The following is a 12,696-nucleotide window of genomic DNA, read 5'->3' on the forward strand; positions in this document are numbered from 1 at the left end:
TAACGGGGTTCAGCTGTATATAGTATATAATATAATATATACTGTCACGTAAAACATACAGAACCCCTATAAGCTCAAACTGCTTTTGTGTCTGAAATCTTAATTTCTCCGAACATTCGCGTGTCTATTTGCTGAGACATCGTGAACTCAGGGCGATGGCCAAATTCTCCCTGGGTTGAGTATATTCGTGCAGTCCTGACCAAGGGAAAAGTCTTTCATTTTCAGGAGAGTACTCATCTGGGGCTTAACCCACTCCATAATGGGTGACAATGATGGAAAATCCTGGCATCGGTATGTATGAGAGTCCAACAAGGAGGTGGGGATTGGAAATATAAGAGACAATCTCTCAGAAGGTACATCACCCGGTGGTAGTCCTGATCCAAAACAGCAATAGCTGGGCACTTCAGAAGACTGGCTGGTATCATCTGTTAATTTCAGCCTTCGATTTGATATGCATATCAAGCAAGATCTTGGCTGTATGGACGGCACACTTACTCCTGCAGCAAATTCTAAGCATAGTGCATCCGCGATCAGCTGCTAGCATGCAGGGGGAGTTTCGGACTGCCAAAACGTGATCACCTCGTGCGCTAGGGACTATGTTCATTCTTTGAGTTTGAGTTAAGGAAGCAGCTATTAAGAAATACTTTTAAGAAACTTTCATAAAGTAACAAGAACTTGGCAATTTAATGCCATCACAGCAGGATAAGCAAAATCAAGGCTGTGTGGAGAGGGAGGATAAAGTTTAATTGAGTAAACAAACCATCTAAGGACACAGTAAGAAATCAGAAGAAAACAATTGTGAAATCACAGTTTGATGCAGTATGGAAGCTTACTGCAAAAAAAAACTAACCCCCCCTAAATGAGCAGTGTGCATCAGAGGGAATATTCAATGTTCTTACTGCATTACATTTACCTTGTTATCAATGTTTCTTTGTTTTTTGGGGAGGGGGTGAGGGGGAAGAGGAGAAAAAGCATTAACATTATAGCACTAGGTGACTGTAGGAAAGAGATTCTGAAATAATTATAGCGTCCTATTAACCAACGGTTTTTGTTTGCTTTGTTTTTAAGAGGATAAACCTATTCATCCTTAGCATTCGGTTGGTGTACTAAGCTCATTCTTTCATACTCGTATTGATCTTTCTACTGTGGTTTTCTCCTAATGTAGGTCTTTTAAGTGATGTTTTTCTCTTACCACATGAACATTGCATTCTACCGTGTCTGTGATTTTCTAAATGGCAAGTCTATACAATGCATCCTTGCAAAACAATTGTACTGTACCTTGAGCAAATCCATTTCTTTGCTTAGTTTCCCCTACACTACATGGATGAATGTGTATAAGGCTGAAGTCTTTTAGAAGATTAAAGGCATATGGTTTCTGAAATGTGTTGCTTTTATTCTATCTTCTTTCTGTTAAACTTTACAACTTGCCATATGTGATAATAGAACCGGCACTGTTTAGGAAAACCTATACAGGCATACGCCGCATTAACGTACGCAATGGGACCGGAGCATGTATGTAAAGTGAAAATGTACTTAAAGTGAAGCATTCCCTTTTTCCCACTTATTGATGCTTGTACTGTACTGCAGTCGTCATATACGTGCATAACTGATGTAAATAAAGCATTTGTAACAGGCTCTATAGTCTGCCCACTTCGGTACGGTTAGGGAGCCGGTATTGCTGTTCAGGACGTGCTGACAGGCGCATGCGTGAGCTGGCGTTTGCCTGTTGAGCGATGTGTACTTACTCGCGAGTGTACTTAAAGTGAGTGTCCTTAAATTGGGGTATGCCTGTATAGGAGATCGACTTGAGAGCTAAGGTAAAGGGGAGCTTTGGATCGATCCAAGGATTGGGGAGAGGAAGGGAAGTCGGGCATAAAGTGTGGGAATAGTGGTAAATAATCAGCAAACAAATTTAGAGAACATAAGGGGAATGGTACTAAAAAAAAAAAAATATTTGAAGTCCTGGATACTCCAAACTTCTGTAATAGTGCAATTGTAAATAAGCATAGATTTTTGTTCATTATTCAAAGTTATGTTTTCCTATGTGTTGGTTGTGCTTTTATGATAAGTAGATATTGCCTACACAGTGAAGAATAATGGAATGGGTACACTGTCAAAAGTCACTGAACCATGATTGTTAATTTTCTTACATCCATTATTAAAGCTGTTAACCAATACTTTGTTCCAAAACAAGTTTCCTTATTCTTTTTCCAGTCATGTGGCCTTATGCATAGTGGCGAGAAAAGGTTTGTGAACCCCAATGATAAGTACAGAAATGCCATAGTTTTTCCAGTATAACCTTGAATCAAAAACAGTCTATTATTAAATTCCCAACAGGGCTTATATTAACCAAGTCCATGTCTTTAGAAACAAAATGATGTATGAATTAGACAAACAATGAGAAATTAAGAATTGGGGTATGTGCAAAAATAAGTGTAACCCTGGTTTTATCAGCTACGTAAGTTAAAGGGAATGATTAGAATCATGTGTTTAAATATTTAGGTATATATTCATGGATGAGTTTGGGTGGCCGCACCCTATATAAAGATCAGAAACTTTGAGTTTGGTTTTCATCATCCAGGTGTGTGGAAACATGTCATACACGATCAAAATAAATTTACGAGGACCTCAGGAAAGCAGTTATTGATGCTCATTAGTCTAGAAAGCATTACAAAACCATTTCTAAGGATCTGGGTCTTCACCAATCCACTGTCGGTCTACAAAGGGATACAGTTCAAGACTACAGTCGCTCTACCCAGGATTGCTCATCCTACCAAAATCTCTCCAAGGACAAACTGGCAAATCATCCAGGAAGTCACAAAGAACCCTAGGGTAACATCCAAGGATCTGCAGGCCACACTCGCCTTGACTGTGTGTTCATGACTCAACTATCAAAAAAAGACTGAACAAGAATGGTGTTCATGGATGGATAGCCAGTAGGAAATCACTGCTCTCTAAAAAGAACATTGCTGCCCGTCTGAAGTTCGTCAAAGAGCAGATACAGTAGATCAGTGGTGCGCAAACTGGGGGGCGCAAGATATTTTAAGGGGGTCGCAGGGCCGGTGCAGCCTGGGGGCGGCGAAACATGCTGTGTGCAGGCGGCGGCAGAACATGATGGAGGGGGGGCGGAGGTACAGCAGCTGCAAAATAACCCTGTCAGAGCTGCTAGAGGATCGGAAGAAGAGGGCCAGAACGCAGGAGGACTGCAGGGGAGGAGCAGGCCCCAGCGGTCTGACGTGGAATGTCCCTGCTTCCTGTGTCTGCCCTGTAGCAGCGCTGTGCAGACAGAGCAGGAAGAGGACAGATCAGGGGCTGGTCAGGTGTGTGTAGCAGGGCTGTGTGTACTGAGCTTGCTGCATAAGGTAGGTCAGCATTCAGTGTACATTGTGTGGAATTGGAAGAGTTGTTTAGTCAGTGACAGAGCACAGACTGCTAATAAATAAACTCGAACTCCATCACCCCCCCTCGCCCTTACGACATCCAGTTAAAGGTGCAGTCACAGTCCAGAGATCCACTACAATACAGTGAAATCACTCAACAGGCACAAAGTGCACCGATTGTTTCAGGATTAAAGAAACATCTACTAACTTTTCATATATCAGGGAATGTACCCTCTCTATATGTATGTAGCTGTATGTTCTGGCTCACAGTGTTTTGTAGTCCTGGTCTATAAGGGGGGATGTATTAGTCTGGTTATGAGGGCATGACAGCCAGCTGCAAAAGAACCCTGTTAGAGTAGCTGGTGGATCGGAAGAAGAGGGCAAGAATGCAGGAGGACTGCAGGGGAGGAGCAGGCATGTCTGACGTGGAATGTCCCTGCTTCTGGTGCCTGCCCTGCAGCACTCTGCTCCTGCTAATGCTCGTGACCTGGCACCCTGCTTTGCAATTCTCTTCAGTCACACAGGACAGGAGGCACAGCTGAAATTGCAAGAAAGGGTAGGCTATCTGAATTTTACCCAATGTACTCTAATATTACTGAAACACAAGGAAAAACACCCCATAACAGTTAAAAAAAGGTATACAAAATAATACTGCTAAGTAGGAGGGTGGATGACAAAAAGGGGGGGAAGAGGGAAGGGAGGTAGATATGGGGTGGAATGAATGCCCCCCCCCAAATAATTGCCTGTGTGATATTGACAGTGCACCAAAAGAAACAAATATTACCAGATACCAGCCAAATAAACAGATAGTGATCCATCTCATAAACATGTTACAGCTCCAAATGTTATGACAAGTGCAATGAATTTGAGAATAAGATTTGAGTGCATTCATGGTTCTCTCATCCCTGTCCTACTGTCTTCTGGTCGCTATAACCCTGCAGTTCTACAGACACTTTACAGTCCATGGGGGATAATAATTAATGTCCCTAACTAAGCATTGAAAATGTAAACAATATTAAAGAATGCATTTGCAGCAGGTATCTATAGACGTCAATAGAAAGACTGCGGCCCCGCTGGCGCTGACCGCGCTCATGCTTGAAAGCGGTGATGTCACCAGCTCTCTAAGCATGAGCGCTGGGTGTCCTGGCTATTTCGCAAGCGCGCGTGGAGGTGGGGATGTTGTTGCAGGCAAGTTGAGCACGCTTGAAAGTTAATTTTTTGTTTACTCAAGCACCTAACTTGAGTGAGCGTGCGTGCCCGCACAGCACATGAGCAGGGACTTACACATATAGATTTATGTAAGTAAAAGCGGCAATTACTGCGCGCTCAGCACCAGCGGGGCCGCAGTCATAGGGGGTTGAGGAGAGGAGATAATGAGAATCTATTTGAGATTGTCACACATGATATCGTACATATCGATATAATGTTGAAATATGTAAGTATTTATATGTATTTGTAGTCACATTTGTATTGTATACCGTTTAAACTTGTTTTTTTTTTTCATGTGATTTTTGTTCACATCAGGCAGGGGGGGCCCGACAAATATCATTGATGAAAAGGGGGGCTCGGCATAAAAAGTTTGCTCACCCCTGCAGTAGATGATCCACAACACTTCTGAAACAATGTTCTCTGGACAGATGTGTCAAAGGTGGAACTGTTTGGCCTCAATGAGAAATGTTGTGTTTGGCGAAAACCAAACGCTGCGTTCGAACAGAAGAACCTTATCCCAACCGTCAAGCATGTTGGTGGGAGTGTGATTGTTTGGGGCTGCTTTGCTGCCTCAGGACCTGGGTGGCTTGTCATTGGCACACAACCATTAATTCTGCATTGTATCAGAAGATTCTAGAGGAGAATGTCCAGCCATCTGTCTTCTAGCTAAAGCGAAAGTGGGTCATGCAGCAAAACAATGATCTTACAGTAAATATACAAGCAGATCTACAAACGTGGCTGCAGAAGAAGAAATTCCATGTTTTACAATGGCCTAGTCAAAGGCCAGACCTAAACCCCATTGAAAAGTTATGGCAGGACTTGAAGCAAGCTGTCTATGCAAGGAACCCCTCAAATGTCGCTGAGTTGAAGCAGTTTTGTAAGGAGGAATGGGACAAAATTCCTCAAACTGGTGTAAGAGACTGAGCAGCAGTTATAGGAAATGCTTAGTTGAAATCATTGCTGCTCATGGGGGCGCCACCCATGGAATCTAAAGGTTCACATACTTTTTCACACATGGATATTTAATATTGAATCAATTGTGGATAAATAAATGTTGAACAAATATCATGTTTTTATGTGATTTGTTTGATCAGGTTATCTTTATTATTAAAACTTGGGTTAAGATCTAATAACATTTTAGGTTTGAAATATGTGAAAATCCTAATGGGGTCACAAACGTTTTCTTGCCCCTGTATATCTCTGTAAGAAATGTTAATTTGTGGAATTTGTGTAACTCGTATTCAAATCACAATTTATTAACAAATAGTGAATGGTATTCACACTATTACAGAAGCAGGGATATCCTGAAAACCTGGCCTGTTGGGGGATCTTGCAGACTGGAGTTGAGAACCCCTGCACTATTATCATATTACCCCATATTTAAGGGTAATGCAATACACTCCAAAGCAGCTGATCACACTGTGTTTGGCCCAAACACTATTACAGTCGATTTTGGGCTTTCGATACATTATGGTGCAATTGGCCACTTCGGAGTATATTAAATCACCCTTTGGGATCAGAACAATATAGCCATCGTTTTTCTGTATAATAAAGTATTCATCATCATTTCTTATCCTAATGCATCAAGCGACTTAGGCCAAACTCCCCACCCAATAATGGTGCTTTCATTCTTGTAATAACATTTGATGGATGTTTGACTAGAACTTTTACATTTTAGCCTGGCAGAATGCCAAACCATTAGTGCCTTAATTATACAAAGATGTTTCTACTCTTTTTGAAGTTACCTTACAAATGTGACTGTTGTTTTGTTATGTATCAGGTAATGCCGTAATATGACATCACAAACATTCATAGCCCCTCCCCCTATTTCTTTGGATTTGTTATTTCTACATGGTTATGTCCGCATTGAGCAGTTGCGTGCCTGGTCCTCGCCTGTACCGAAGCAGTGCGCAAGCGGGGAGATTATAGAGACTGTTACAAATGCGTTATTTACATCAGTTATGCCCGTATATGACGATTGCAGTACAGAACATGCATCGATAAGTGGGAAAAAGGTAGTGCTTCACTTTAAGTACATTTTCGCTTTACATCCATGCTCTGGACCCATTGTGTACGTTAATGCGGGGTATGCCTGTATAGTGGAAATAGACATTTCATGTTTTACTAATATTTAATCATCTCTGAAACCATGTGAATTTGCTTTGTGAAATAGCTTATAGGAGAGCATAACATGCTGAAAAAGGTAATTTCCCTTGTGTATTACGAACTAACAGAAACAAGTTTTTTTTACTGCATGCAGTAAACACGGCAGGATGTTAAATTGGGTACGGTGGTATGAACGTAATTTTATTCCATTGAGGATATTGTAAATGGTGTAATATTTAAAAAATGAGTTCTGTGGTATTTGATAATACTGTCTGCTCTTTTTTTAACGCATAATGCCATTTTTAATGATTTTTTTTTTTTTAAATGTTCTGATCATCATTTTGGTTGCTACAGCAACCATTTAGAAAGTTATATTCACTTACTCTTTTTGAAACCGGCTCTGGCACACAACTTTTTTAGCTCTGTCCTTTTGGCAACAAAGTATCACAAACAGATCTGTTGCTGTGTTCCAAACAGCAGGCTACTGTTACAGCTTTCAGAGTAATAGACAATGTGTTACACTTAGTAATTTAATGTTGCATATCAGCTGCAGCATTTCACAGACTGCAGCACAAAGTTAGAAGGTGGCCATTTCGTTAGTCACACAATCCGGATTTTGACAGATTTATAACAGGAGCCCCAAACGATTGCCGGCTTAGGTAAAAATGTAGAATTATACATTGTCACATGCTTTACATATAAAAAAAGAAAAGACAAAAAAAGAGGGGGAAAGTAGTATTTGCTGCTTCAACCAGAAATATATTGAAACTAACCAAGCATTCTGTAGTTTTGCTAAAAATGTCCCTTTTAATATTTTTCCTTAAAAATTTTTTTTTTTAAAGTGTGATTTTAAGCAAACAGAATTTGTAGAAGAACAGATATTGCAAGGACAAGTGACACACAGAACAGAATAAAATCAGCCCGGGGTGACCGTCACTGCCTTTGCAAATGCATCGTATGGGAGTTTTCATCAACTGGAAGAATGCTGCTAACTTCGACTTGAAGTCAGCAACTTCCAAGGACTCTTACCGTCCTCCACAATTACAAGCGAGGAGAGTTTGGAATCTACACCTCTCCTGAGAGACATCATCTAGAGGCTTATATTTAATCTGTTTGTGAGTTGCCATTTTTCTTCAATACAATATTTTATTTTTGACGGTATCGCACTAATTTTTTTTTTCTCGCTTTTTATTTTTCCCCATTTTCTCTAACAGTCCTAGCAGATTTAGATCTATTTGATTTCTATACCACATGCTGATTTGGATCCGAGGGGTTCCCCTATGTAAGCTTTGTTTTAATTATCACACATACACTTATCACTCCAGGATTGTTTGCGCTGCAAATTTCTGGCTTTATATCTAAATTCCTTTAATACCTTTAATATTTTACACCTTTCTTGACGTGACTAATATTTAGCAGAAAACATTGAGGTGGACTATATCTCAATTTACAGTATTTATTTTTTTGCCATAAATAAAAGGTTTTACATTAATAAATTCTCAGAATTGTTGAGAAATGAATTATAATTCATATTCCCTCTGTACGTGCACAGGAATTGAAATAATGACATCTTTGTTATTTTATTTGTATTTTGTTCCTGGAATTTGGCGCCCCACTTAACTTGGTGCCCTTGGCGACCACCAAGTTTGGCTATATGGACGGGCCGCCCCTGCTATAGTTTGTGAAAACAACTGTATGGTTTTTATAATTGCTTGTATGGCCATATTGAGCATGAAAATGAAGGCATTGTTGAATATACTATTTGACCACAGTTGACCAGTATTATGCAATGTAATCCGGTTTATTGAACAATTCAACTATTGCTGTGTGGGCCTCCAATCCTCTGCTCACAGGCTTTGATTATATATATATATATATATATATATATATGTATGTATATGTATATATATATATATGTTATGGTGGGTAAAAAAAGTGACAAAAACCCTCCACAGTAAAGCATAAAGCAACTGTAAATATTCCTGTATATTCATTTGCATGTCTTAAGACAGGTCTGCACCCCTGTCTTTCACCATTATCACCCAGCACACAGCACTTCCACTGCAGCAAGGGATTCTGGGAAATGACATGCTTTTATCTCAAGCTCACATTAATCCCTTGCTGCAGTGGAGGTGCTGTGTGCTGGGTGATAATGGTGAAAGACAGGGTTGCAGACCTGTCTTAAGACATGCAGATGAATATACAGGAATATTTACAGTTGATATATATATATATATATATATCATCATCATCTCAGGAGGTAACTGGAAGAGACAGGGAGGCGTGAACTGCTCACGTGATGCGGCCGTCGCCTTCTGAAAACAAAATCCAGTGTCTGGTCTCCTGTCTGCCACCCTGCAGCGCGTGTCTGCGCATGCGTCGCGTGAGGTATGTAAACTTGCATTGTAGCAATTTGTTATTGAGCCGTGCAGCGTCTGCAGTTTTCGGTATAAGCACGGCCTAACTCTTCCTTCCAATGTGGTTTGTCCCAACACCTCACTAGTAGAGCGATTTTAAATAACCCTCCCCTGACATCAAGATTGGAAGAAGAAGTACCTTTTGTGCTGCTCACAGCTGTGGTTCCTTGGGCTTAGAAACTCTCATTACGCCTGACCGTGGCGTCGCCAGCACTAAAAGCGTAGCCTTAGTCTTTTGCGCAGCGGTCCGTCTGCCGGAGGGTCTCAGGGTCAAACAGCAGGTGTAAGTCCTTTAGTCTCCTACTATAGGAGCTGGAAAAAGCGCTTTATTAGGCGTTTTTGTGCCTTAGATTATTTTGATTCTGTGGAGCTGAGCTGACAAGCGACCGTTCAGCTCGGTTTTGGCCACGCGTTAATATATATATATTTTTAATGTGTATTCTGTAACATGTCTATATTGGGTTCAAGTAGAACATAATTACAGTTCTTTTACCAAAAGGTTTTAATAAATATGCATATGATTGCTTAAACAATTTGATTGTTATCTGAGGACCGATTTGATTCTTACTATAAACTTCTCACATATAGTTTTCATTTACAGCGACTCCTATGTGCCAGAGTTATTTTCTTTCACTCATACAAATTCACACACTCATACACATTTGCACACACATTCACACACTTGCGCACACGTGCACACATTCACACGCACAGTGCACTAACATGCAAAAAATTACTGTTTTTTTTTCAATATAAATATGGAACATTAGAAAAACAGTAATGTTAATAAGTAAGTCCAAGTTATTTTGCCAATTGTGCGTGCTCACTACAGGAAAACAATGTGCAGAAGGGTTATTTGCTGGTACTATATTATGCATCAAATTACTGAGAGAGAAGTTTTGTTTACATGAGCTGATACAGTATATAGCAGTCTATCTATCTATCTATCTATCTATCTATCTATCTATCTATCTATCTATCTATCTATCTATCTATCTATCTATCTATCTATCTATCTATATGTGTGTGTATATAGATATATCTGTAGAGGCAAAAAAAAGCCTATACATTAGTCAATTCAGAGACCCTTTGTCATCATCATTACTGAAATGTTACTGCTGAACAATTTGGCTCACTGTGCTTTAATTTTTGGGACCCATTTATTTCAAATGTCAATATATTATATCATAATATATTCTGGGCTCTGAGACCCTTGTCTGGTCATAATACGCCATGAACAGTTAACACATTTCAATTCAAATCGATTTCAGTTTTTGGATGCAATGTTTTTATATTTGAAAAAAAAGTAGTTTTTGTTGTACCATAGTTATTACTAACATTAAAAATATAATTGAAACTAAATATGTCCTCCCTTTCTTTTTTTTTTTTATATATATAAATGAAGGATGCTGCCTTGGGAAAACCTAGGGAGGTTTTCAGGCTACCGAGTGATGTGAGTGCCTGTGATAATCGGCTGTGTGCCTCCATGCATTTCACTTCTTCTACATGGGTCACTCTGTCAGATGGAACAGGAACATTGTATCTCATTAGAACTGGAAAGCGGGGAGACGCTGCAGATGGAAAGTGGGAGGTGAGTGTTTGCTTTCCTGCTGTGCCCAGTCAGAGTAGGAATGTCACCTTTTTGACAGCTTTCTTTAAAGTAACATAATAAGTTGTATTAATACTGTTGTGCTCCGAGTTCAAGTATGAACTTAATTACAATCTGTGTTCCGCCCCTGTTCACTCACTATGCCCAGTGCCAAATGCAGATTTCTCTTCAGCTTTGCAAATGTAGAACACCTGCAACATGAAACTGTGATTGTGATTATTTGAAACCTTCCTATCCTCCAATACCTGGACTCTCTCCTCCTGCATCTCACTGTGCCCTCCCTATTGCTTTTTCTGTTTACTGTTTCCTCACTCCTTTGTGAGCGTTTCTGTTCTCTACAACTTCCCTGCTCCCCACTGCACCATTATTTATACAACTCTCTCCCAACAACTTCTTTACCCCTCAATAAAAAACACCCACACAAATCCTCTATTCACACCGTCTATCTACTCCTTCCTGCTGCTGGGGATCTCCCCTAAGCCTGAACCCAGACATAAACATCTGATCTCACCCATGCCTCCCTGCCACCTCTTCCCCTGTAAATGCTGTTAACCTTCTGATTTAATACTGACTAACCATAAAACTGACCCCACAAGTTAAGCATCACCAACTGCCTGCATTCATGGTTACTGTCCCAAACTCAGCCACTTCTACCACCCATTGTGGCCAAGCACTGCTATTTAAAGCACTTATTCCCTCACCTGCTGCCTCTGTAAGTCTCCCATCATACCTCTTAGATTGTAAGCTCTTCGAGGCAGGGATTTCCTTTCCTATTGTCTGATTTTGCTGTGCTTAATGTATTATTTTAATTCCCTGTACTGTATATTTTGTGAAGCGCCGAGTACACTTTTGGCACTATATAAATAAAGACATACAATACAATACAATGAAACCCTCTAAATATGATGAAAATGTGTTCAGTACCTGGGCATGGCTGCCGCAAATCTCTCTGCGAATGTGCGGACCTCCACGAGTGCACGCGCACGCAACCTAACATGGCGGCGCCCTGCAGAGGCAGCCGCTGGAGCCTCTGGCGATGCGCTCGCCCCTGCAACAGCCCAACGCCTCCCGCATCACCCCCTATGTCAGCGGAGGTAAGGGGAATACACCATTATACCGGGGGACCGGAGGGGACCTGGCTACCCTTAAATGATACAACATCATCAAAAGTGTCCCACTCAAACTTCATTAAGAAAGAGTCTTCTTTTTTTCTTGCAAATAGTTGTAGGACGAGATGGGGGAGCGGGATACGTTATATGTAAAAAATAGTAACATGTAACTTTAAAGAGTAGTACTGCAGATGACCGATAGAAGAAATAACTTTCCAATCTTCAAACATTATACTCGCATAAGTATGAGTATAACAGGCATGTCACACTAAAGTATTTGTGTGTTAATAAGATCCAGTTTTGTCTAAGGCCTTGGCCATGTTTGGTGCTTGCTGGCGGAAGCGTGCTGACGCGCGCTCCCGCTCAGCACTGAGCCCCTACAGCCGCAATTAGAGCGGCTTTAGTAGGGGCTCACCTGCGCTTCCGCGCGCTTGCGGAAGCGCAGGTCTTAGGGGAATTTAAAATTCCCCCGCTTGCAGGCGAGACAGGCCGGTCACGTGAGCGATTCGCCCAATGAGGGCAAACCAGCTCCATGACGTCACTGGCCCTCCCCCGGCCAGTGACGCGCCCGCCCCCGGACCGCCCCCTGACGGCCTGCTGAGAGCGCTTGCGGTATGCAACCGCAAGGCCAGGGAAAGCACCCGCTTTCCCTGAGCCTCAGCGCGCCTCAGCACGCCAGCGGTAAGCGTGTCTGAGGCCTAAGATGGCACTTGGAGTGAGGCGCTTTGTGGGTATGCCCGTGCTGCTCCCTATAGCGGCCGCTCGGCAAACGGCAGCACTGCTCTGCGGGGTTTTCTCTGCTCAGACCAGCTAGTCACAATCTCCACTCCCCTCCTGTCTTCAAGAGGAGATTGTGACTGTCTGAG

At 41.4% G+C, this 12,696-nt stretch overlaps 1 protein-coding gene across 2 annotated transcripts in view; it reads left to right on the plus strand.

The window, feature by feature from the left end:
• The window catches only part of NUDCD1 (NudC domain containing 1), a 204,385-nt gene that overhangs the window by 39,864 nt on the left and 151,825 nt on the right, over positions 1-12,696 (plus strand). For both annotated transcript variants that reach the window (XM_075582430.1, XM_075582427.1), the window contains exon 3: positions 10,518-10,703. In XM_075582430.1, the coding sequence (XP_075438545.1) occupies positions 10,518-10,703 (186 nt within the window). The remainder of the gene's footprint in view (positions 1-10,517; positions 10,704-12,696) is intronic.

The sequence above is a fragment of the Ascaphus truei genome, chromosome 2 (genome assembly GCF_040206685.1).
Source record: "Ascaphus truei isolate aAscTru1 chromosome 2, aAscTru1.hap1, whole genome shotgun sequence".
NCBI classification, from domain to species: domain Eukaryota; kingdom Metazoa; phylum Chordata; class Amphibia; order Anura; family Ascaphidae; genus Ascaphus; species Ascaphus truei.